At 44.0% G+C, this 24045-nt stretch overlaps 6 protein-coding genes across 6 annotated transcripts; 3 read left to right on the top strand and 3 right to left on the bottom strand.

Annotated features, from left to right (window-relative positions):
• Positions 1 to 774: 774 nt before the first annotated feature.
• Positions 775 to 6054, top strand: pak2b (p21 protein (Cdc42/Rac)-activated kinase 2b). The gene is made up of 14 exons (XM_068743842.1): positions 775 to 964; positions 1068 to 1174; positions 1267 to 1417; positions 1682 to 1713; positions 1803 to 1919; positions 2065 to 2197; positions 2301 to 2364; positions 2837 to 2885; positions 3298 to 3410; positions 3535 to 3652; positions 3754 to 3853; positions 3941 to 4137; positions 4649 to 4786; positions 4893 to 6054. Exons 1-14 carry the CDS (start codon positions 775 to 777, stop codon positions 4977 to 4979), a joined length of 1596 nt encoding a protein of 531 aa, XP_068599943.1. The 3' UTR covers positions 4980 to 6054.
• A 272-nt stretch (positions 6055 to 6326) lies between these two features.
• rpp21 (ribonuclease P 21 subunit) lies at positions 6327 to 7784 on the top strand. The gene is made up of 5 exons (XM_068743844.1): positions 6327 to 6451; positions 6548 to 6648; positions 7157 to 7239; positions 7334 to 7468; positions 7648 to 7784. The coding sequence occupies exons 1-5, from the start codon at positions 6395 to 6397 to the stop codon at positions 7746 to 7748; spliced, it is 477 nt and encodes a 158-aa protein (XP_068599945.1). The 5' UTR covers positions 6327 to 6394; the 3' UTR covers positions 7749 to 7784.
• A 663-nt stretch (positions 7785 to 8447) lies between these two features.
• Positions 8448 to 10044, bottom strand: aqp12 (aquaporin 12). Its single transcript, XM_068743843.1, has 3 exons — positions 9450 to 10044; positions 8664 to 8780; positions 8448 to 8583 (listed from the first exon to the last, which is right to left on the bottom strand). The coding sequence occupies exons 1-3, from the start codon at positions 10042 to 10044 to the stop codon at positions 8456 to 8458; spliced, it is 840 nt and encodes a 279-aa protein (XP_068599944.1). The 3' UTR covers positions 8448 to 8455.
• Positions 10045 to 11534: 1490 nt separating this feature from the next.
• LOC137899070 (nucleotide sugar transporter SLC35D2-like) lies at positions 11535 to 16104 on the top strand. Its single transcript, XM_068743081.1, has 12 exons — positions 11535 to 11660; positions 11750 to 11783; positions 11894 to 11980; positions 12074 to 12141; positions 12221 to 12292; positions 12425 to 12493; positions 12612 to 12714; positions 13150 to 13242; positions 13815 to 13882; positions 14025 to 14103; positions 14180 to 14262; positions 14828 to 16104. Exons 1-12 carry the CDS (start codon positions 11551 to 11553, stop codon positions 14928 to 14930), a joined length of 969 nt encoding a protein of 322 aa, XP_068599182.1. The 5' UTR covers positions 11535 to 11550; the 3' UTR covers positions 14931 to 16104.
• Positions 16105 to 16331: 227 nt separating this feature from the next.
• Positions 16332 to 17993, bottom strand: si:ch211-121a2.4 (transmembrane protein 205). The gene is made up of 3 exons (XM_068743080.1): positions 17894 to 17993; positions 17663 to 17826; positions 16332 to 17578 (listed from the first exon to the last, which is right to left on the bottom strand). Exons 1-3 carry the CDS (start codon positions 17991 to 17993, stop codon positions 17276 to 17278), a joined length of 567 nt encoding a protein of 188 aa, XP_068599181.1. The 3' UTR covers positions 16332 to 17275.
• A 1968-nt stretch (positions 17994 to 19961) lies between these two features.
• Positions 19962 to 24045, bottom strand: dhcr24 (24-dehydrocholesterol reductase). The gene is made up of 9 exons (XM_068743759.1): positions 23737 to 24045; positions 23397 to 23552; positions 23057 to 23162; positions 22487 to 22605; positions 21757 to 22020; positions 21521 to 21664; positions 20503 to 20700; positions 20254 to 20432; positions 19962 to 20187 (listed from the first exon to the last, which is right to left on the bottom strand). The coding sequence occupies exons 1-9, from the start codon at positions 23965 to 23967 to the stop codon at positions 20034 to 20036; spliced, it is 1551 nt and encodes a 516-aa protein (XP_068599860.1). The 5' UTR covers positions 23968 to 24045; the 3' UTR covers positions 19962 to 20033.

The following is a 24045-nucleotide window of genomic DNA, read 5'->3' as shown; positions in this document are numbered from 1 at the left end:
CTCTTGGTCCGACCAGCACTAACTGCGTTTTATTTCTGTCTGAACTTCTGGTCTCTCTTTTTACAGTCCTCTTCGTGTGACGTTCCGACATAGGAAGTAGAAACGAGTCTGCAAAGCATCCCTCAAACTAATAATGTTTTACAAGGATAAAGGATCAAATGTGCTCACTGCTCTTCTCTCGCCAACACAACCTTAACTTTGCATACTGTATAACGGTAGTCGCTTTTACTCCGTGTTATTTGCGCCCTAAATCATCTTATCCACATTATGGGATTTCCATATCCAGTTCCCAAAGTGGCAGTTCTTAGCGTTACTCCGGAATAGAGATGAGATGAAACTGAAATCAGAGCTTGTTTTGGTTGGATTTCTCCCTGCTCGGTGTTTTCTGGCCACATTATTGTGTTTTAATATGCTGATTGTTTTTCATGTTACCAAAGCAGGTTCACCTTCCCTTGGTCTTTAATTGGCAATGGCGTTAAATCACGTCGTTGTAGAAAGTAGTTTTGTATTATTAGTTATCTGCTGTATTCACAGCCTTGACATGTGTTTATTCTCACTTGCTGTTTGTGTGTTTGTTTTCCTTCAGGCAAAACTTTGGCGCTTCCTTTCCGTGTCATCACCTTCGGTACATCCTCCTGGAGTGCATGTGCACGACCGTGCTTCATATTGATGTGAGCGCCATTTCGCTCTCTCTCTCTCTCCCTGTTGTCCTCTCGTCTGCCCTTGGCCACAACGCTCTCCAAGCCCCTTTGAGGCCTCCAGCAGCCTGCAGCGATGTGTGATAACGGAGACCCGGAGGATAAACCCCCTGCCCCTCCGGTCAGGATGAGCAGTACCATCTTCAGCACCGGCTCAGGCAAAGACTCGCTCTCAGCCAATCACAGCTCTAAGCCGCTGCCGTCTGTCCCCGAGGAGAGAAAACCTCGCAACAAGATCATCTCAATCTTCTCTGGGGCTGAAAAAGGCGAGGCAGACATTTATATGTTTTTACATTCATACATTTGTATGTTTAACCTCTACTTAAGTGTGGTCGTGTGTAATTTCAATAAGCTTTTGATTTACTTAAGGCGGTAGAAAGAAAGATCGAGACAAAGAACGGCCAGAGATTTCACCACCTTCGGACTTTGAACACACCATACATGTTGGGTTCGATGCCGTAACCGGGGAGTTCACTGTGAGTTCTTTTGCCGACTCTCACCTCCTTGAGAATAAACCAAAGCTCGTTTTGCATCACGTCTTAGTCTGCGCCATCTTCGTCTTACACAGGGTATGCCGGAGCAATGGGCTCGTCTTCTTCAGACCTCAAACATCACCAAGTCGGAGCAGAAGAAAAACCCACAGGCTGTGCTCGATGTTCTTAAGTTCTACGACTCTACAGGCAATGGCCGACAGAAGTACCTCAGCTTCTCATCTTCTGGTGAGTCTCAGGTTTGTTTAGAAATCCTGCAGGGCGTCATGAATCTCTGTCGAGTGTAGCACAATGTTTGTTCGGTTAATTATTGCCTAAGATCATGCTTTTATCTTCCGTGGATTTTTTCTCTCTGATCTCATTATTGAGTGACTGTGGACAATGAGAGACTGAGAGAATGTCAGCCTTGTACACTTTGAGAACACGTGAAAACGCGTTTTGCTGTGACTTGCACGTCAACATATTTTTGCTTAAAAACTTTTACTTCAACAGAAAAAGATGCATTCACCCCAGGGCCTCAGTCTGTAAGTGCTTTCACATTTATAAAACACTGATTTATTTCTGCTACATTTTGTCTTATAGACTAAAACATTTTTCTTTTACTCTGTACTAGCCTGGTAAGAAAAGCACTGAACCTTCTTCTCCAAATATCAAAGACATTGATGACGATGATGATGATGATGAAGCTCCTCCTCCTATTGTGGCACCAAGACCGGAACACACAAAGAGTGTAAGTCATCTCATTTAGGTGTGCTTGATTGTTGTGTAATAATTGTTTTTAAAAGTCTATTTTTCATGTTTTACAATAGACTCTTTAATTGCAAACTTATTTAATTTAATAAACGCAATATTTTTCTTTTTGCTTTGTTGTGCAGGTTTACACTCGCTCTGTTATCGATCCCATTCCTGCGCCGAGCCCGTGTGTAGATGGAGATGTCGCATCCAAGGCTTCAGACAGACAGAAAAAGAAGGGCAAGATGTCTGATGAGGAGATCATGGACAAACTGAGTAAGTTGTTAATACGCCATCAAAATGACGCCCGTGTTGTCGCGACATTGCAGTCTCACCTGCTTCCTTTACGTACTGCGTGTGATTGTTATCTGGTTCGCAGGAACTATCGTCAGCATTGGCGATCCCAAGAAGAAGTACACCAGATATGAAAAAATTGGTCAGGGGTGAGTGAATTCACAAAAATAAGGAGGAGGGTCATTAAAATGCATCAGTTTGGGAAAGCACTGGGGACTCCACGGATTCACATGATCGACAAATGGATTTAATAGCAAGCCTTGCCAGAAGTGGCCAACCTTCCAAAATTCAAGAAGTCAAAGGTTTCAAAGAAAATGTCTGATTAACTGCAGTCCTCTCTCGTCTCAGTAAAGGTCCACGTTCATGACTCCACCTTTCAAAAGATCCTCGACGCTTTCTTGAGATATTATATGAACTGATGAGTCGGCCATTAAACTCTCTGGAAGACCGTTTATGCCTCTGCGGCCGTCATACGAGCATGCATGCTGTTTTTATTGACATTAGAATGTGCCTTAGAGACACATGGCAGTATTATTCTGTACAAAACCTTTCAGGACACATTTTTATTAAACTGTTGGTAAAAATCTTAGCAGTTAATTGTTCATTTCCTTCTTCTCACAGGGCGTCAGGAACAGTGTTCACAGCTATTGATGTTGCTACAGGACAGGAGGTAAACATTGACTGATGCATAAGGAAACGTGCAGGCTATCAAGAGAAAGCAGAGACAAATGGGGGTGTTCAGTACGTGAAATTGGTCACAGTGACGATGGACATTTACTTGTTTAAGCAGCTTAATTTATGTTGCACATTTTTGAAGTTAAAAGTGAAACGGCTAAACACTCGGGCTGTGAGTGACATTTGAGATTGGAATGTTTTATTTCTTTCAAAAGTTGCTGTCTTACTTGAAATGCTTTACAGTGAGAGAAGTTCAACCTTACACAATAGTTAGATGTGTAATAAATGCCCTTAGTTGTAAGGATGACATAGGGGGGGGACATAAGAGGTTTTAACTTGGTCCACAGAGTCGCTTGTTCAATTTAGGTCATTTTGAATCTCCGCCCTTTCACGCTGCCCTTTGCCAGGTCGCCATTAAACAGATCAACCTGCAAAAACAGCCGAAGAAGGAGCTGATCATCAATGAGATTCTAGTGATGAAGGAGTTGAAGAACCCCAACATCGTCAACTTTTTAGACAGGTGAGTCTGGAAGTGACAATGCAGCCTGACCGCTAGGTTACAACTAACCTAGAACTAGAATGTTGTCCTCGGGCCACGGCTGAGCGGCAGTGCGTTACATGTGTTACATGTGTTTGTGTGGCAGTTTCCTAATGGGCGAGGAGCTATTTGTGGTCATGGAGTATCTTGCCGGTGGCTCCCTGACGGATGTAGTTACAGAGACCTGCATGGATGAAGCCCAGATAGCCGCTGTCTGCCGAGAGGTACGCTGCATAGCAACCAGAGGTATGTTTAATCAAGCTAAAAGTCACAATAACGTCCCCCGTGTCTCCCCGTGTCTCCCCGTGTGTGTCTCCATTTGCAGTGTTTACAAGCGTTGGAATTCCTGCATGCGAACCAGGTCATTCACAGAGACATCAAAAGTGACAACGTGTTGCTCGGCATGGACGGCTCTGTCAAGCTGAGTAAGTTCATCGCGAGTAGCCGACTGGGCATGGCTTTACCGCGCTTGACTGTAAAGTCTTCTTTCATCTTCTCCACCTCCTCGACAGCCGATTTTGGCTTCTGCGCCCAGATCACTCCAGAGCAGAGCAAGCGCAGCACCATGGTGGGCACGCCTTACTGGATGGCTCCTGAGGTGGTGACCAGAAAGGCTTACGGGCCCAAAGTAGACATTTGGTCGCTGGGCATCATGGCTATAGAGATGGTTGAAGGAGAGCCTCCCTACCTGAATGAGAACCCACTACGCGTAAGTGACAAGAGGAGAGTTGGGCATCAAACACTCAACCTTTTCGTTGCTCAGAGGTGTCGGGGCACAAATATTTCCATCCAGTCGTTTTTTTCTGTTTAATTCAACTTTATATATCAGATATGTTTATACATATAATTCTATTAATATACAGATTAGTTTCACACTGACTGTAAACATTGACAAAGTAGGTGTCCTTTATTTAATATGCATTCTTTGAATGTTTCATGTACTTTATATGCGCGTGTGTCATTTGTGTCGCTTCGCTTGTCACATTACTCGGATGCCATTAAGCGCCGCAGAGACCGACGGTAACTCGTGGTAGATGTGTTCATTTTGGGTTTGTTAATCACGTGCAGCGCTTTCACAGTAATAGTAAACTGAGCAGAATTGAATACCATTTTCACATTTAGCCATCTTGATTGATCTCGCTGGATGCATGCGAGTTGTTTCCTGAAAATATATTCGAGTTCTTTTTCTTCCCTTCTATCTCTCCTCTTCGCTTTGACAGGCGTTATACCTGATTGCAACCAATGGAACACCTGAGCTTCAGAACCCGGAGAAGTTGTCTCCAGTTTTCAGGGATTTCCTCAACCGTTGCTTGGAAATGGATGTAGAGAAAAGAGGTGGAGGCAAAGAGCTGCTGCAGGTTAAACAGGCTTTCTTCTTCTTCATTATTATTTTATTGTTAATCAAAATGTTTCTTTTGTTTTGATTATTGACTGTCCTCTCTGTCTCTGTTGTCCGATGTGCAGCATCCATTCCTGAAGCTGGCGAAGCCCCTCTCCAGTCTCACACCTCTCATCCTGGCAGCTAAGGAGGCCATGAAGGGCAATCGTTAGCTTAGAAACGAAACTTCCCCACCTTTCCATGCTGTGCACAGATCTGCGCCAACATTTCGTTTCCGTGCCAGACAATAGGCTAAAGAGTGTGCTTGACACTCTTAATGCAAACAGCCTTAAAAGCCCTGACAGACCTCGCTGTGAAGACCAAAAATGTAGAGCACGGCGCCACCGCTGTCCATGTGAACTCTATTATCACACAGATGTCGGAAGTAAAGTGCTTAGTTTCAGAGTCAGGCGTAGATATTTGTAAAACAAATCACATGGTGACAAGTTAGAGCTAGGCTTGTATTTAACGTGGAATGAAGAAGATGCCTAGTTCTATTAGTTTTTTTTAATCAACTGCCTTAAACGCAAAATGTTGCCTAATGTATTGTTGATTGTGTCAATATTTCTCTTCCCAAGCTTTCTACAACCTTTGTGATTTACCCTTCCAGTTTGCCAGTGTCTTAGTTATTTTGATACTTGAATTTCACATTTGTCCCCTTCTTGTTATGGAGTTGGATTCATTCAATGAAGACTCTCGCTTATTTCCACAGTGACTTGTGTTTATGGACATTTTGTCTAATCGGTTTTTATAGGAAACATTTCAGTGCAGTCGTCATCATGAACCTGCTTTGATTGTGCCATTCTTCGACTGCCACACCTGACAGACCTACTGTACCAGTTCATCCCCTGTATCATTAGTCTTTTAATGTCGGAGGTGCACCTTACAGGCAAATTAAAATATTAGATTTACAGGGTTTATACTTTCTTAATTGTTATTAAATGAGTATTGCGTGTCCAACTGTCTCTGTGTTCTTCTGGACAAATGAAATGCATACATTTTCCATATGTATATTATGTAGTTAATAGTTAGTTTGGAGGAAAAAAAAAAGTGGCCATATCATAATAGCTGTAAAAAAAAGTGTTGACTGTTTTCTTTTTGCCTTTTGAAAAACTAACAACCTTATCTGTGCGATCAAATAAATGCATATGTTCATGCTTTTATGATTTGGGTGTGAAAGTGATTGTTGTCGAGCAATATCAGATTTTCAATTTGAACACGTGAACGAACTTGAAACGAGGCTAATAAAAGAGACTTAATAACAGGAACCTTTCCCAGTGTGTTAAAACTGGAACCATGTGGATGTCATTTATAAGATGGATGCTTGACAGGAGGTGAACATAAATGTTTAGGCTCTAATTGATGTTTTAAACGGTGTGATGACATGCTTTAAAAATGTTTTTAGGTACCGTGTTTACACTTTGTTTAAATTGGGCGGGGGGGGGGGGGGTTGTCAATGAAAGCAATTCGCTTTTATTGTGAAGGTTATATCCGGAAGTTTTGCTGAGGCCCCCACACTACGAATGGAACGTCGACCGTAGCCGCTAACAGGACAAACCAGTCGAGGTTTTTCTGCATTTTGTGTGAAATGTCGGTTCAAACGAAAGACAAAGAAGCCCATCAAAGGCTAAACTATCTTTACCAGGTAGGAAACGATATCATTTAAAAGCTCATGTAGCTACGTGGCTAGCATGCTGACAATTTTAACGACGCGTTTGTTTTTTTTATGTTGTTTTTTTAGGCGGCTCATTGTGTTTTGTCTCAAAACCCGGAAAATGTAGAGCTGGCTCGTTTCTACTGCTTCACCCAGCGGACCATCGCAAGACGATTAGTCCTGAGGCAGTAAGGAACAGCGGTCTCATTGGGAGGGGCTCTTGGTCCATCGGTGCTTTTATTTTTGATTCAGTTACTTGGACTTCCGGCGGATAGAGTGACCAGTTCCGCTGCTCAGTGCAGCCACAAGATTTAATTTGTTGCTTTTAACTGTTTTTAATTGATTAAATGGAGTTTCATATCTAGAGGCATGCAGCCCCGACTTGTTAGATTTATAGGCACCTTATTATATAATTTCAGCCATTTACAATAACTAAAATCAACATGATTCAAGCCCATAATGAGTTGGCACTCGTGCATTGTAGGGAATGAACCCTATTATTCTAATGCATGCATTAGACATTGATTATTTTTGCTTCCATCTGTGTTAAGCTCCAAGATGAAGGACATTTTCGGTGTTGTTCTGGAAGTTTCATGAAAAGAGCAAAACAAACAATTAAGTCTCTCTGCAGATTTTGTTTCACAGTTTTGTGAACCAGAATCAGCAAATAAAATGTAGCAATTCATTTTATTGCAGAGATCCATCCGTGAAGAGAACATTGTGCAAAAAGTGCTGCTCCTTGCTCATCCCTGGTGTTACGGCTACAGCAAGACAGCGAAGTGAGTTGCTTCAGAATTATAGAGACAGACCAGTTCTTGATCTTTGTGTTCCACACAACAACACTGACTTTCTTCTTTTTTTTTTGTTATTTAGGGAAAAAAGGCAAAACACCCTTTACAGTTGTGAGATGTCTCAGCTGTGGGCAGACCAAGACGTTGCGAAATAATCCAGATTATTGTTTGTGGGTCGACCGTCCTGAGGCTCAGATGCAGCAACGGGAGCAGCCAGGTGACGATCCTCACGATTTTATACAGTGGGATCATGAAACAGTTGTCAGGCTGTATAAAGATCACGATATATTGTAGAATAGAAAACGGATAACAAATTCATATACAGTATCTCAATCCATAAAAGACAATGACTTGAAACAGACAACGATAATTAATATCTTTATTGCTCTTTCTCAGTCACGGGGCCTCCTCTTAAGAAGCAGATAAAGCCTGAAGAGCCTGATGGGTCGGTGTCTTCCAGGTCCAGTGCTGCCCCGAGCAGGACCAGCAAGAGGTAGAGGGATTAATCAGCTTGGCCGATTATCAGCGATCACCAACCAACTTCTGGAATTACTGACTTGAAGGGAAAATAATTGCTCATAAAATTCTAAATAACTGAGTGACTATTTGATATTTCACTTGATTTAATTTGACTTTTTAGTTTAATATTCAGTAATTACATTTATTTATATGCTTCTTACTATTCCAATAAAGTCAAATATTATTCTTTCCATGTGTGGATATTGATCAATGAATTTTCTCTTTGCTTTTTCTTGCTCTAATATTTCTATCTACCCTTATTTGACCACTAATGATGACCTGAAACCGTTACTCTTCACTCACAGGACAAATCTGTAGCTTTATTGTTTTGTATAAACCTGTAATCTGAAAAGTAGTTTAATATTATTTAAACGCAGACTTCTCTCTTCTGTATTTGTAATTGATTGATTTGATACGGTTTGGTCTTTGAGAGGTTCCAGCAGAGGGCGACTATGTTGTGTCCCATCCGTGGAGTTGTTTTAATTTTTTGCTGCTTCTTATTGTTTCTCCAAAAGGAAAATATGAGTACTCATGATTTTCATGAAAACACACAAAAATAAAGTATTTTACGCCTAATGTATTTCATTGTCTGTACGGTAATGTTACCGAGCTGAGCTCAATATCCAAATATTTGCTGCATTATGCTCCTTAAATGTTGATTAAAAGAAAATAGAATTGTGTTCTCTCAGGCGTTCTTCTTCTCTCTTTTATCCCCTTTTGGGGCTTTGAAACGTGTTTTCTGAAAATAAAGTAGGTTCTTGGAAAACAGCCTTGGAATATTCCCCACGTACAGGAGAAGAGCCAGAGTCATGCCTAGAAGACAGACATTCGTTGAGTTCACTATTCAAGAACTGACAAGGGAGGTACTTACTTTTCATTCTAGTCTATTTTACCTGTGAGGGGGCCCAGCCAGTAGACTGTTGCATACTCTGTGAAGGTGAATCCTGGACAGTAGAAGGTGAGGCCAAAGGCCAGCGATGGGTTGATGTAAGCTGAGGTGTATCCTTTGGCTGCAAAAAAGAAAAGAGTTTTTATTGCTTGTTTTTGGTTTTGTAAGAACTTCCTTTTCCTATGCCTTCTACGTATTAAACAGCTTCATGCCACTAATCTGCCGCCGAGTGTTTTTAATAATACTCCATGGAATATATCGGGGGGAAATATAATTTGACCAAGAGACATACATGAGTCCAATGAGCAGTATTTCCAAATAACTTGGGAAACTATCTGAGCAGGGTATTGATTGTTTTTTATTAAAATACAAATGCTGAACTGCCCCCGAACAATAAAATATCTGAAATGCCTTCCAGCCACATACCAAAGGAAAGACACACCCCAGCCTTCCACCCAGTTTCAAGGATTTTACGCTGCGTTGACACGCTGGGATCTGCCCCTTTATTCAGATACATGGGTTCTTCCCTGTCATGCCCAACCCTCCCACCAAGATTCATGAACATTTTTATAAATGTGTCAAATAATTTAACCAAGAAAAAGTTTTCAACTAGAGAAGTTGTGTGGATCAGCATTTTTTAAATTATTTTTTTCACTTTAAAAAATGTTTTTCTTCATCTTTCACAGATGATTTTATCTCATTCTGATAACAAATGAAATATTTCTTAGTTACAGAGTATTTTGAACCACTTTTGTTTTGCCAAAGATAGTCCAGGTTCACAAAAACTTACCTGAAAAAGACAGAAAGGTGAGGAGGACTGCGATCAGTGGCACCCGGATAAATGCAGATCTGCGTTGCAGGTTTAGATTGACGAGATGAAAAGCGAGGGCACAAACACATTCAGTAAAAAAACCCTGCGGCAAAGAGACCAGCAGGGTTGTGCTGCATTCTGTTGTCATCAGGTTTTTCAACATGTGCATGTCAGTCAGCTCCAAATTCCAGTAGTATAAAGCTGCAACCCGGGCAAGTTGGGCTCCTAGAAACTGGGCCGCTAAAGAAAGGAGAGTGGGCACCGTGGTGGCCTCCAGCTGCAGGAACTTCAGCACACTCAGGGTGGGATTCCCTGATGCGTTCCCACAGATCCCACCGTGTGTAAGCAGCACCACAAACAGAATGGTGACAGCCACATCGGCACCCAGGCCGACAGCCCACTCACCCACCTCGACAATCGTCTGCACCTCCAGCAGACACGCCACGAGCATGAAAGAGGATGCAAACTCCATAATGAAGCCGGACCACAGCCATTTTCTCAGGAATATTCGAACTAAGACCGCAAAGATCACAACAGACAGGAAGTATCCGAGAGACGCGTTCAATGCAGACATTGCACAGATCAGGTGTCGCCTGTTTTTTCTTTTACAAATGGCATGAATTGGGGGGAAGCTTGAGGCAACAGGTCTTCTATCTGTATGTCAACGTGGCGCATGCAGAGACACATTCCTTATCAGAGACACGTCATGCTTGTAACCCCACAACCGCCTGCCAAAACACACACACAAGCCTTTGCAAGGTCAGGTCAGGAAGCCTTCGTTCAGTGGTCACGTATAATTAGACAATGTGTTCTTAGAAATTAATAACTAAAAATGAATTAAAATGCAATTCGAACCTCCCACGCTGCATTTGAGTGTTTAGGGAGTGTTGCTTCAGTTTTGACGATTAGGACTTGTTCTGCATGGGGGGGGGTTTCTATCTTAGATAACATGGTTTGACTTGTTTCTCTTGCACACAATGTTCTGCAAATCAAGACCAATCCATTTGGGTCATGGCTTTGGCCGTTGGAGAATTAATAATTTGATCAACGTCTCCTGATTCCAATATTGAATCTTTATTGTTATACTCGAGTATCCCTTGTATATGCTTCTGTCATTTAAATCAGAATTAGATATGTATTTTTTTTACAAAGCAAGTTTCCACCTGAAATACTCCTATGTAGCCTCCTGTCAGAGAGTCTTCTGGGAGACGAGGGTTCAAAGAAACTCAAGGGAAGTCACACGGGACAATGGGGAGAGACGCAGCCTGGAGTCTTCCTGCAATCGCCAATATTTACAGTGCTGAGCACCAGACGGTCAATCTCAAACCTCTATAGGTGGGCTGATCCCCATCCTGGGATGAACTGAAATAAGATTGTCCACAAACTTCAGTAGATCAACAAACTGGTAAATATTTTTTTAAATATTTAAAATAAATAAAACAATAGGCCCTTACGCCAGTTAGGTGCTCGGACCTAATAAGAGTAGAACATATGATAGTTAGTAAATATAAAGTTAGGTGAAACGTATTAGTATAGAATATACAATATAAATGCAGTATTGTATACAGTAAATATAGTATGATTTTAGACCAGTAAACAAGTAATAAATGTAGTAATTATTATTATTATTATTGTTAATTGATAGAGGGAAAGAAATCTAATTCATGTAAATGAGTTTTTATCAAAGTGAAACATTGTAACCCATTGATGAACGCAGCTCTAGCTTGTGATTGGATTATATAGATGACGTCACGATTAAGAACCAGGAAGTACTCTTTGTTGTGGACGACAAAAAAGAACGGCGCTCACCTTCTTTCAGCCGTAGTCGCTATTTTAAATAATGTCTCCTGTAAATGCGGGTTTCCCTTTAGCCACCGGGGCGTAAACCCGCGGCTTGACATCGATCTCCGGTGTCAGAGCGATGATCTACAAATGTTTGGCGGAAGTTGTGAAACGTCGCCGTGCACGCGTCGCGCGCGCGCGTCTGTGGGAGCGCGTTTGTTTGTGTGCGGCGACTGTGCAGCCAGCGGAACGATGGCAGACGAGCCGGCGCGCTGAGAGCAGCGAGAGCTCGGCCGGCATGGCGGACGGAGCCTCCACCGCGTTCGAGAAGCTGTTCGCCGCCGGCTTTTACGGTCTCAGCTCGTTCCTCATCGTCGTGGTCAACAAGAGCGTGCTCACCAACTACGGGTAACGGACACCGGTGACTTTACCGGTGATCGGAGCTGCGTTGCGTCTAACTCGCTTCATTGATCCTAATACATTCATCGATGTTTCAGGTTCCCGTCATCAATATGCGTCGGGATTGGACAAGTAAGTAGAAACGCTGTTCTTCCATTGCCTGAGTGGAGACAGCGTTCTAGTTATTATCTGCTGCCTGTGTGTGTGTGTGTTTGCGTGCGTGCGTGCGTGCGTGCGTGCAGATGGTGGCCACTGTGGTCGTGCTGTGGGTGGGCAAGGCTCTGAGGGTAATAAGCTTCCCGGACTACGATGCGAGCATACCACGCAAGGTAAAGACCACCAGCTCCATCCAGCAGTTCAGCGTCATTCGTTTTATCTCACGTCTTTATGTCTTTTTTTGTTTGTTTCATCTATTCGTCCAGACATTTCCTCTGCCTCTCCTTTACGTGGGAAATCAGATCACCGGCTTGTTTGGAACCAAAAGGCTGAAGTGAGCCGTGACCTGCAGGCTGTCTGGGCTGAATGCTGGTGTGATTGAAGTTAAATCCATTGTTCCTCCTCTCCTACAGTTTGCCCATGTTTACGGTCCTCAGGCGGTTCTCCATTTTATTCACAATGCTGGCCGAGGGGCTTCTGCTCAAGTAAGGTGACAGGCGAGGGAACCCGTTTGTTCATTTTTGTACTTTATTGTACTTTAATTTACAGCTCAAAGTAACCACATTCATTCTCTGTTTTTTTTTTTATTATTGTAATTGTCTGTGACTTTTTGGCAGAAAGAAATTCTCCATACGGATCCAGCTGACGGTATTTACTATGATCTTCGGGGCGTTTATAGCTGCGAGGTAAGTCCTGTGATCTCCGGGTCTTTCGTCTTTTACCAAACTGGAATTAAGAGCTCAATGTTAGTCAGACAACGATTCTCTCTCTTGACTCGTTCTTCTATTTCATTTGGATTCTCAGTACCGACTTGTCCTTTGACTTGCAAGGCTACATTTTCATTCTCCTCAACGACGTGCTGACTGCAGCCAACGGAGCCTACATGAAACAAAAGCTAGATACAAAGGTATGCGGCCGCGTACCTGATGGGAAGTAGCCGTTGTCGGGTGAATCTCTTCTTTCCAGTGGTGAATTCAGTGAAGCCAAACTGGATGTTCCTGGTATAAAATCTGTTTCCTTCAGGTTAAAAACTGAGTCAGAAATATCTTTGGGTTCGTTTTTTTTTTTTTTTTTTTTAATGCCACAGATTCCAACTGCTCAGCGCTCACATTACAACAGAGCGAGAACTGGATTCCGATTTAGTCTGTGATGTCATCTCAGCAGTCGTTGCTAACGCGCTGCCAGACAGGTGTATGTCTGGGATATCGTAAGGCTGTGAGCCACGTAAAAAGAATCGGACAGCTAAAAATAAAACGAGCCGCTGTCGTCTAAATGAGGACTTGCAGACTGTTTTTAACCTTCCCGTTGTGTCCTGTCCGTCTTGTTCTCCTTTCGCTCGCAGGAGTTGGGGAAATATGGATTGTTATATTATAATGCTTTATTTATGATCATTCCCACTCTACTGCTGGCTCACGTGACTGGAGAAATTCAAAAGGTAACTAGATATTCAGTCACACGTTTACACGCATGGGGGTTTCTGTTCATTAGATATGTTTGGTTAACCCAACAAATCCTTGTGTGTGTGAAGTCAACCCATGGTTCTGGTCAGATGTTAACCCGTCACCGTGAACTGCTGTGAGTGCGTGTGTGAGCTGCCTGTTTGTGGGTGTGTGCTGGCGGCGTTGCCAGCTGGGGGGGGGGGGGGGTGTCCAGCAGCCAGAAGAGCACAAGGCAGCTATTATAACCAGCAGCTGGAGTTATTACAGCACCTCCATCTCTCAACTGCGTCGCCTCAGCAGAGTTACACACGCCTTGTTTAAGTTTCAGAATTCAATGTTGACTTTATTTTAGTTTTGGCATTGCCATTAGCTTTTTAAATATGACCAGCAACTTTGCAGCACCCAGTTTATCTTTGCACCATCTTCCAGACCAGGCATGAACCACGAGGACTGACTTAATATTCAATAAATGTTTAATACTTTACTTAATCCCTATCGAGAAATACATAAACCGTACGTACGTATGTACGTACGGTTTATGTATTTCTCGTGTTTCTCCTCTCCTTAGGCAGTGGAATACGATGGCTGGTCAGATGTGGTTTTCCTCTGCCAATTCTTCATGTCGTGCATCATGGGGTAATGAAACAATCCGAACCTTGTGTGTGACGCGTGCGTACAAGCGTGAATGTCCCGCGTCACTTCACGTTCTCATTTCGTACGGCTACCCTCTTTTGAGCTGGAATGTGTGTTGAGCAATAAATGGCATGCTGTTTTTCAGGTTTGTTCTCATGTATTCCATCGTGCTGTGCACGCAACACAACTCCGCGTTGACGACTACCATTGTGGGCTGCATCAAGGTGAGGTACCGGTTTGTGCCAAAAAATTGGAACGAAAAAAAACGAACTCATCGCTTAATATTTTCTCCTTTTTCAGAACGTCCTGGTGACATACTTCGGGATGGTGTTCAGTGGAGACTACATTTTCTCTTGGACTAACTTCATAGGTTTGAATATCAGGTATGAAAAGCACATTTTAGATCTATGATGTTGGGTTGGTTCCTCTCGCACGACGATCAATTTGACATTCATGGTTTTATACGTGAAAAGTCTCCACTCCAACGTCTGGTGAATCCTGATCCTTCATGCTTGTCTTCCGCAGAGTTTTCAATTAGAGGCATCCCAATTTAGATCTATCCATTAATTTGTGATCAAATCCACACACACGCCAAAAAAAAATGACATCGACCACAGTTCTTTTCAAAACAGAAAATCAATGAATCCTGTTATTTCTCAGACATGATTTATATGTCCGGTAATCAAATAATTAGTGACGTATAATAACAAGAAGCTTCACACTCCTGCAGGACATGCTGAGGTTTTAAACCAACCCAAGCTGTGCTAAGCTCCATTTGGTCTTCAGACTGCTCATTGTTTGCCATCTATCCATCCCAGACCCCCCCCCCCCAAATAAAGAACCAGAATCAGAGTCAGTCATTGACTCTCAGGGGGAGGATTTGTGTGTCCCTGTCGGCTCTTGTGTCTGATGTGACGTGTTGTGTTGTTGCTGTCCTTGTGGCTGCAGCATTGCAGGAAGCCTCATCTACTCCTACATCACCCTCACAGAGAAGCAGGCCAGCGTCGTCAGCGACAACAAGCTGGACATTAAAGGCAAGGTGATCGTATGACAGAGACACTGGACGTGATTATTTTTAATGCCGACTGAGAGGAATGCTCTATTTTTTAGAAAGTTTAATTTATGGAGTATTTTAGCAGAGATTTATGGGGACGGGTGTTGAACCAGAGGCATCGTCGTGGCTTCAAACCCACCGTTGGGACTGTGGGTTGATTCTTAGATGTTTCCTTTTTCAATATTTCCGTTTTGATACTCAACATGGACATTAAATGTTACGGTGCCATGTTTCCTGAACACAGGACGCTTGAAGGCTGTGTGTGTACTGAGAATATTAATGGCTGTATTGAAGACACAATAATGTTTTATTGCCTCTTCTGGTTTGCTGTTTACAAGGAATGTTAACTTTAGAAGTACAGGAAGCTGCACTCGAGTCTTGTTACCTGCGGTTTCAGTTGTTGCTTTTCATTCATGTGTAAAATCTGTAACGCAATCATAACGAACTGGAAGAACCCGAAGAACCAGAGGCTTGAGCGGCGATTCACGGATCGCTGCCTCCAGTTGGGATGTAGTTTGTTGTTTGCATCTTGCTCCATTTGTGTTACATTAAGGTTGCCATATTCTTCAAAGCTGTTACTGGCTCTCTACGCAGAGTTAACAATCGGTACTTGTGGCTATTATTATTTTACAAAGGGATCCGTTTGTTCGTTTTTCGCACTTTTTTAACCGAAGTAGTTCCTTCAAGGAACAAAACAAGGTGAAACTGAATTGCCTTTCCATCTGTTACATCTGTTGTTGTGGTACTTGTACTAAATGTATGATTCACTTTGAGCACTACAGGGGATAAAATGTTTTCTAAACTTTTTAATATTTTCTATACCTGATTTTATATTTATTACTTTTTAGAATAACACTTATTTTAGGTGAACTAAGTTGTGTATTGTTGATTCTGATGGACAAAAACAGTGGCCATGGATTTATAGCGATGACCTGTTATAAAATAAGACATTTAGTCTTTGGGATTTTGTTGTTTGGGTTACAAATCGCTAGATTTACAGATCAACTCGCCATCAAAGCAGAAAAGGTCATTTTCCTGCAGTGTGAGTCTTATTGACAGTAATAATGGTTGCTATTTTTTTTTTACTGTTTGAGCCTGGTAATTCATTGTTTTTCTGTATCTGAGGTTGTATTTGCAGCTGATGAACTACAGTAAAGCAGCGGTTCCCCCCCCTCGTCTCTGGTTTATCAGCAGCTCCATTTTCATTACTAACACATTAGCTGGCATATTGACGTGCGTTTGGGCTAATTTATTAGTTTGAGTTCTTGACACACTGAGTAATAAGCTTCAAACGCCCTCCTAATTACCCAAAATGCTTCACACCCTTGACGCTTCAGCAGCTGCAATTGCTTTGTCTGCGATTCCCGAAGAAACGGAACAGATTCATCTGATGGGTCAAAGATCATGAAGGGACAATCTTTTAATACCAAAACATACAATACAAATAAACACCTGGACTTAAACCCACTGCCGTACGCCGCTGATGCACTCTGATGTCACCGGTCTTAGGCGACACGGATCCATTATTACAGAAGCCAAACTGACAGTTACGGCCCATGATTCATGCATTCACGTCGTAGTAATTTAAATGTAAGCTAATGGGTGTCGGTGATTTTGCATTGCATTTGCTTATAGTCTAAAAATGAGCAGGACAAAAAAAAAAAAAACTTGATTTAGAACTTCATTCTGGGCTCATAGATGAACGTGTTGAATCCAGAGATGTCGTTTGGCTCTTCAATTAGACCGAACTACGGTCTCCTGGGCTTGTGTTCCTGCACTACACCTGCAAAGCACAGCAAGACAGCAAAAACGCTGATCCCTGTTCTTCCCTAGACACCTGTGAGGTTTCAAACTCAAGTCCAACAGCAAGTCTGCATCATCTGCATCACTGCCCATTGATAGAAAAGTACACCAAACACAAAAACATTCAAGTCTGAAAGAGCAATCAGAGCACAGAGCGTTATTAGCTTTATACCACGTATGATATGAAATACGCATTGAATCAGCCAAACAGGAAAAGCAGGTCTGAGCAGCACGAGGGGAGCGCCGGTTCTAACGCGCCTTGCGTTTCCTCCTGTTAAGAATAGTCCTCATATGTTGAGTTGCTGCAAAGCACCATGGTGACGTAAGAATAATATCAGGGGTGTCGGCCACATTAAAAGGTACCCAAGGCACAGTGAAGTAATTGTTCTATCACTCTGCAACCATTTGGTTGAGAAATGCTTTCATTACTGCCCGATTATGAATATCAATAAGTCATAGTTTATAAGTAAGTCTCAATTTCAAGTCATAGTTACCGGCTTGAATGATTTTAAAAGTCTCGTTGCCGACTGTCTTTCGTTTTAAAGCGAGACGATGTTCTCAGCCATGTAGCATAGACTGTAGAAGTTGCAGCCAATGCAGCAGAGATTACAGAGCGAGGACAGCCGTCTGTAAAGCCACAGGCGGCTGCTCATGTGTTTGTATTTCACATCCGTCTCACACAACCTGGCGTAAGCCTCTCGGTTTGAGGACAAGCCGATATCCTGGCCCAGTCCGCAAGCCTGCTCGACAAGGTGCATGTCCGCCATGATCTCCGAAGTCATCTGGCCGAACCACTGAGCATTCACCGCCGCGACCGTCACCGACACGAAGAAGATAAAGATCTGGTGGAGAGAGGAGAGGCCAACGTTCCGAGAAATGCTTTGAAATGGATTTTTCACCGTGTAAAGGTCGCAGAGAAAACGCACCTGAAAAGCTTCCCGGTCGTCCAGAAGGTTGCTGGGATGATACACGGCGTAGATGGTGAGGTTAAAGAAGGCACACGCTGAGCCCAAGTGGAGGTAGAAAGGCACGAGGCGGCTCTGGATGTATCCGTAAGTGTGTCTGTTCAGGTGGCTGTCCATCACGAAGCCTGTGTAGAAATCACTCATTTACCCCACTGGAGACAAATGAGAAAACGTTCCGGGCGTGGCACCAACTTGAGATGAAGGTGACCCAGATCTGCATCCCCCAGTAGGTGGACAGCAGCAGCAGCTGCAGCAGCTTCACCGTGAACGTGGGCTCCTGGTCCGTGCACATACTTCCGGGGAGGAGGAGGGGGGGGTCCAGCTGTTGGGTTAGTTGACCGACGAGTTCTTACCTTCCTTGAGAGTCTGTAAACATAATTAAAGTTGAAGTTTGGTCAGCGTGAAGCAAGAATCACGTCAGGCCGGGGATTCCACGCAACCACACCTTTAGATAAGAGCAGCACGTTTCTTGCTGCTAGGGAAATGCTAGCTCATCCAGCTCACCGCACAAACGCTGTAAACCAGTTAGAGTTCCAGCTAATGCTAACTCGTCCGAGCTGCTTTGCAGACGAGCGGTGTATAAACTTCCGCATCGCTGCCAGGGAAACGGGGCCGCTGCCGAGACCCCTTCCCGGCCGGTGTGAACATAAAGCTGCACCAAGCAACTCGATATAGCCGGCGCTAGTCTGAGCCGCTAAGGCAGAGCGATCAAGTGTGCGAGCTACAAACAAACGAGCGTTTCTTACGTTCGGCTCCGCTGAAGAGCAGCCGAGGGGGCGGAAACGAATGGTCAAAGTCACCTCAGAAAACTGAACTATCGAAACAGACGCGAAGTCGCTGCTTTGATCTTGAGATGAAACTCAGAGTTCCCTCTTTGAGGTGAAAATGTCTGCCCACCTCCGCTGCCACAGACTCCGGATAGTTTGGATGCCGATGTCCTCGCCTCTCTCAGGTTAACCACCTGATGCTACGATGCTAGCGCGGCTAACTAGCTGCGGCAGGCCGGGTCTCCCTCGCGACGGAAGGCCACGCCCACGACGCGACAGCGGCGGGTCTCCGGGACGGATTTAAAAAACACTAATTTCTGTAATAATCTGACAAAACTTTCTCAATTTCAAATTTTATATTTTATACATAAGGTACAAAATCTTAGTCACAATGGTTTTTTCTTTCAATTGTCTCAAAAGTACTTTTTCCTCATTAAAATAATCCACTGAAACACCAAAATTAGGGAGAATATTAATCTGTTTTTCTCATGCTGGAGGCAGTTCTCAGTTTGAAGCTCATCCCAGAGAATGGGGTTTAAAACTGTGATCGAAGCGAGCTGGGGACACTGAAATATTCTCCATTGACTGTAAACATGGTAGAACTGAAAGTGTCCAACTCCAGATTCCAGTGATTTACAACACAGTCAAGGTAAAACTGGACACGTTAGGAAAAGGTTGACATGCAAACTATATATATATATTTGGAAATTGCTCAGTCAAATTAAGAACTTTAGTGTGGTTAGTCCGGTGTTTGCTCTGATGTGTATGACCTCCCAATACATCCAATACGAACAAGCCAAACAAATAAATCCATGTAGCACATGGAAACAGGAAACATAAGAAACAAGAGTTCAGCTTTGCATTTTGCTGTTATCGAAATTAATCATCTTTATGACAGCTGTGGACGTTTAATACCCTTATAAACAACTTCAGAGTCTTGAGTTTTGTTCATTGCTGCGATCTGATCTTCATATAAAAAAGTAGCCTGTACGGTACAAGTACTCAGTACAGATTACTGGACTTAAAAGATGTAGTCCAAACGTTTAATATGTTTATGAAGCTAATGAAAAACCCAAAATGGACAGCACCGTAAAACTTTAGATGACACTGTCCTGATAATAGAAGGATATTTTATCCTCTAAATCCAGAAGACAAGCTGCTTCGATCGGGTGTCCGACTGGCACTCCCCCCCCCCCCCCCCCCCTTACAAAAAATAGATACAAGTTCTCCTTTGTCCCGCTCTCCATTAGGGCCTCGAATGCCACAGAAAGGAGGTGACCTTGCACACTGTTCACTTTCTCTGCTGCTCACGTGTGTACATGTATGCATGAAACCTGTTTGCACTGTTTTTATCATGTAGATTATATACCTGTACAATGATGCTGCTCAACTCTTGTGTCTTATATGTCCCTTGAATGTATGACTGCTGTAAAACAAATTGCTCTCCGAGGGACAAGTCAATAAAAGTGAAGTGAAGTGAAATAACATGATGTCCAACAATATATTTATTAGAGAAACACTCCTTTAGTGTTTTTTTGTAGAACCATCCCTGTACAGGACTGCAGTCAGTGTCGGGCAGATTTACAGATTTTGTCAAACACTTCTGGGAAGGCGTCCTCACAGCCCAGTTCCTCTCTCAGCCTGTGGTACAGCCGTCCATCAAACATCTGCCAGAACTCCTCCCTCGTCATGTACACATCTGCGTACAGCATCTGGAACCTGAAAGACGCAGCACATGTGGGTCCACTGCAAGTGTGATGACGTGATGCTTAAATTGAGACTTACCCATGCACATCTCTGACAAACTTCTCCAGCTGACGTACTGATGCGTTAGCTTCAAAATGTTTGACGCGGGGCTCTCCGTAAGCTCCAACATCCACGTACAGCTCCTCCTCCTGACCTTTGGGGTGGACCATCCCTTTACCGGGTGGCAGCAGGAAGGGACACAGCCACAGAGGGTAAACCTGAAAGAAAGCAAGAGTTCAAGCCGGATCACAGACGCTTAGCGATGCCACTCACACGGCATTGCCTTACATTGATGTGCTGGTGGAAGGATTTGATGGCAGGCTGCAGGTGCCTCATAGGAACCAGCATGTCCTGGACCACGTGGTGCTGCTCATAAAGCCGTCTGATGGTCTCCCCCTGGGTGAGCTTCAGCAGTGAGATCTTCGGAGGCACCATCCATCCTAGCAGCCAGCGAAACAAGGGGTTGTTGCCAAAGGGAATAATATCCTGTGATAAACAGACACAGATAGTGACTTTGATTTTATTTTTCCCAGCTTGAAGTGCAGCAAAAATAGACGTTGAAAATAATCTGTTAAAACACTAATAATCTAATCAGTAGAGTTTGTAACAGACATGAAAAATGAAACACAAACATTACATTATAATGGATTTTAAGAACTATTAAGTCAAGACCAAAAGTCCCCAGAGTAAAGTTAATTAATTTAACCCTGTGTTTTGGATTAACTCAAAAATGCCATTGATTCTCTCTCTTTCCATGATAAATCCTTTCATCGAGTTTCATGAAAATTAAGCTAGTTTTTCTTTAATCCTGCTGACAATCAGAAAAGCATCTGTCTTCTGTGTTCCAACCTAATGTGGCAGGGGAAAAAAATAGCTGCACTCATTTTACATTCCACCAGAGGGCAGCATCAGCCCTCCAACCAGCCACAAATGATCTCCAGCAGCTGTATACAGAAGACAGCAAATAACGCCACTTTAAGTCACTTTTCGTCATTTGATGATTCAAACAAAGCATCAGCCAGTTACAGTTTGGCCCGACTTTCCACGAAATCCTTTCAGAAACACAAAGAGCAACCGAAGCGAGTTCCTGAAGACGCCTGTAAAAACCAATACCATGCATAATTCATCACCCCATTTACAACAAAGGTTGCCGAGTCCTCCTCACTAATGCCTAATGGAGTGTGTGTGACAGAGAGAGAGAGAGCGAGCATTAGAGTGGAATAAAGCTTAGTCAGTAAGGAGTTAATCATGATGACAAGAGAAAAACTGGCATTCACATGCAGCACTTTGTTGTAGTTCAGCGTACCTGAAGCTCCCAGAAGAGGCTGCGTGTGTGTCTGTGATAGTACTGTCTCAGAGGGACGTATTCCACGCCACAGCGGCCCCCTCTCAGGTAACCCTCCACATGTTTAAAGAACCAAGGTTGAAAGTGCAGACCAATTCTATTGATCTGCTCCAAGAGTAAAAAAAAAAAAAGAAGATTACGCCCCGTGAAGAACGTACGATGAACACAAACCCAAGACGAGCTCGGTAACGTCACACCTTCCCCGCTTCGGCATGGTCGCTCATGGTTCCCGTCATGATGACAGCGGTGTCCAGAGTGTACTGGATGCCCTCGACAAACGCGTTCCGCTTGTTCTCCGACGCCTCGGTGAAACGCTGGCAGATGTTCTCCAGCCCTCTGACCGGCTCGTAGCGCAGCTTCACCCAAGGCTTAGCGGGGACTATCTTAATCTCTGCTGCAACCAGGAACCCCAGCGTTCCACAGGACCAGGGCACGGCGTGGAACAGGTCTGAGTTCTCATCCTGCAATGCAGGAAAAAAAAAGAACAAATGACTCAATTCATGTCTAATGTGCCCTGCGATGAACTGGCGGCTTGTCCAGGGTGTAGTCAGCTGAGATAGGCTCCAGCTACACCCGAGAGCCGCAAGGCTCAGAGGCGGCTGTGAAAGAAAATGGCTGGATGGATCATCAGAGCTGTGAGTGAGCGCTTAAGCAAAGGGAATAATATATACATTTCAAAAATCTAAACATGATTAGTGCTTATTCCCTATAGTGGGAAATGATATTTGGGTCCTTTTTTGACACAACAAACTAACTGTAGTGGATAAAAACAGCCAAAGACGATCCATGGCGATGGCAACGATGTTACCATGGTGATTCTGAGGCTATTTCACAGTATCAATAAAGCAGTCAGCTGACAAGATAGGTCAGATCTAAATCACACACACACACACACACACACACACACACACACACGCACACACTCACCTCAGTGCAGCGTACCAAGCTGCCATCAGACACAACCAGCTCAAACGCAACACAGGTGTGCTGAAACAGCCCGTAAATATGCGAGGAAGACTCCACGCCTGTGCCCATCACCAAACCACCTGAGAAGAGAGTAGATGCATCTTTGTGTGTCCTTTCAGTTGGGATCAACGGTGGGCAAACACACACGCAGGAATCATGTACACCGGGATTGATATGTCTGCAGGAACATGAGGATAAACCAATGTTCCGCCGCCTGAATGGAAAACATTAGGAGCCGTTTATGGCATCAGGAAAGCCATTATGAAATCTGATCTGGGGGGGGGGGGGGGGTGCTTCTAACTCTGCAGCCATTTCCTCCCAGTTTCATCATGTGAGCTACAACATCATTCCCCTAACACAATTAGAGAGGTCACCGAGGCTCAGAAACAGGATGCGGTGATTGATGGAGACGACGGCCGATCTATGAACAACGAGCTTCGGAAGTCACCGGCGCGGCTTCTCTATTTCTAGATGAGCCAGATGAGGCCACGCCGGACGACGAACACGCCCTCAGTCGTACGGACAACGCACCCACGGTGAGGTCATCAAGCTCAGGCAGCACCGGCAGCGTCCAGCCAATAGAGTTAAGGAGGGCCGACACCTGACCCATGTTGGCCAGCGGCTCGACTCTCACCACCTGTAGAACAAAGATCACGGCGCCATCGGATCAGCAACACAAAGCCCAGACGAACGTGTGTGTGTGTGTGTGTGTGTGTGTGTGTGTGCGCGTGTGTGTGCGTGTGTGTGCGTGGAGAATTTTACTTGGGTCTCGATCGATCTAATGTGGATGTCAGTATTGTCCAAAAATGTGCGTGCATTATCAGAACGGGCAATTAATGCAAACTAATCAGGATGCCTCTGATTTGTTTACCTGCCTCTTCGTGTCCACCTCCAGGATGTCCATCATATTGATCCTGATGTTCTTGTGTGTTTTCTTGTATTTGCCCACTCTGAGAGACACCGTGAGCCAGCCGGGGCGACCCGTGCACATGAAGGTCTTGCCGCCCTCCGTCTTCCACTCGCGTACCTGAAATGTACCTGGCATTGTGTTATTACAGATTAATAATCCGTGATAATGGGGTCAGATTTGACACACACACACACACCTGTACACACACCTGTACACACAGCTGTACGCACACAGCTGTACACACACACCTGTACACACACCTGTACACACAGCAGCTGCCTGTCTGATGAGGATTTCTCACCTGTCGCTGGATGTCTCGCACGCGCTGCTCGTGCATTTTGGGCGCAGAGCACATCTTGAAAATGAGCCACGCACGCACATAATAGTACACGTCAAATATAAGTGAGAGTGGCAGCAGGAACACGCAGACAAACATCCACCTCTGGTGGACGATCACGTGGTCCAGACCCTTGACTTTGACCCAGAGCAGGAACGTGACGAGCAGACCGGCTAAACACACCAGAGGAGCCATCAGGCGTCCCACGCGAAACAAAACTCCGTGGAACCTTCAGAAAACTCACAGTCCAACCTCGAACTCTGACTCCCGATC

The sequence above is a fragment of the Brachionichthys hirsutus genome, chromosome 9 (assembly GCF_040956055.1).
Source record: "Brachionichthys hirsutus isolate HB-005 chromosome 9, CSIRO-AGI_Bhir_v1, whole genome shotgun sequence".
Classification (NCBI taxonomy): domain Eukaryota; kingdom Metazoa; phylum Chordata; class Actinopteri; order Lophiiformes; family Brachionichthyidae; genus Brachionichthys; species Brachionichthys hirsutus.
The sequence above is the reverse complement of the archived record's forward strand: the minus strand, read 5'-3'. Positions and strand labels throughout refer to the sequence as shown.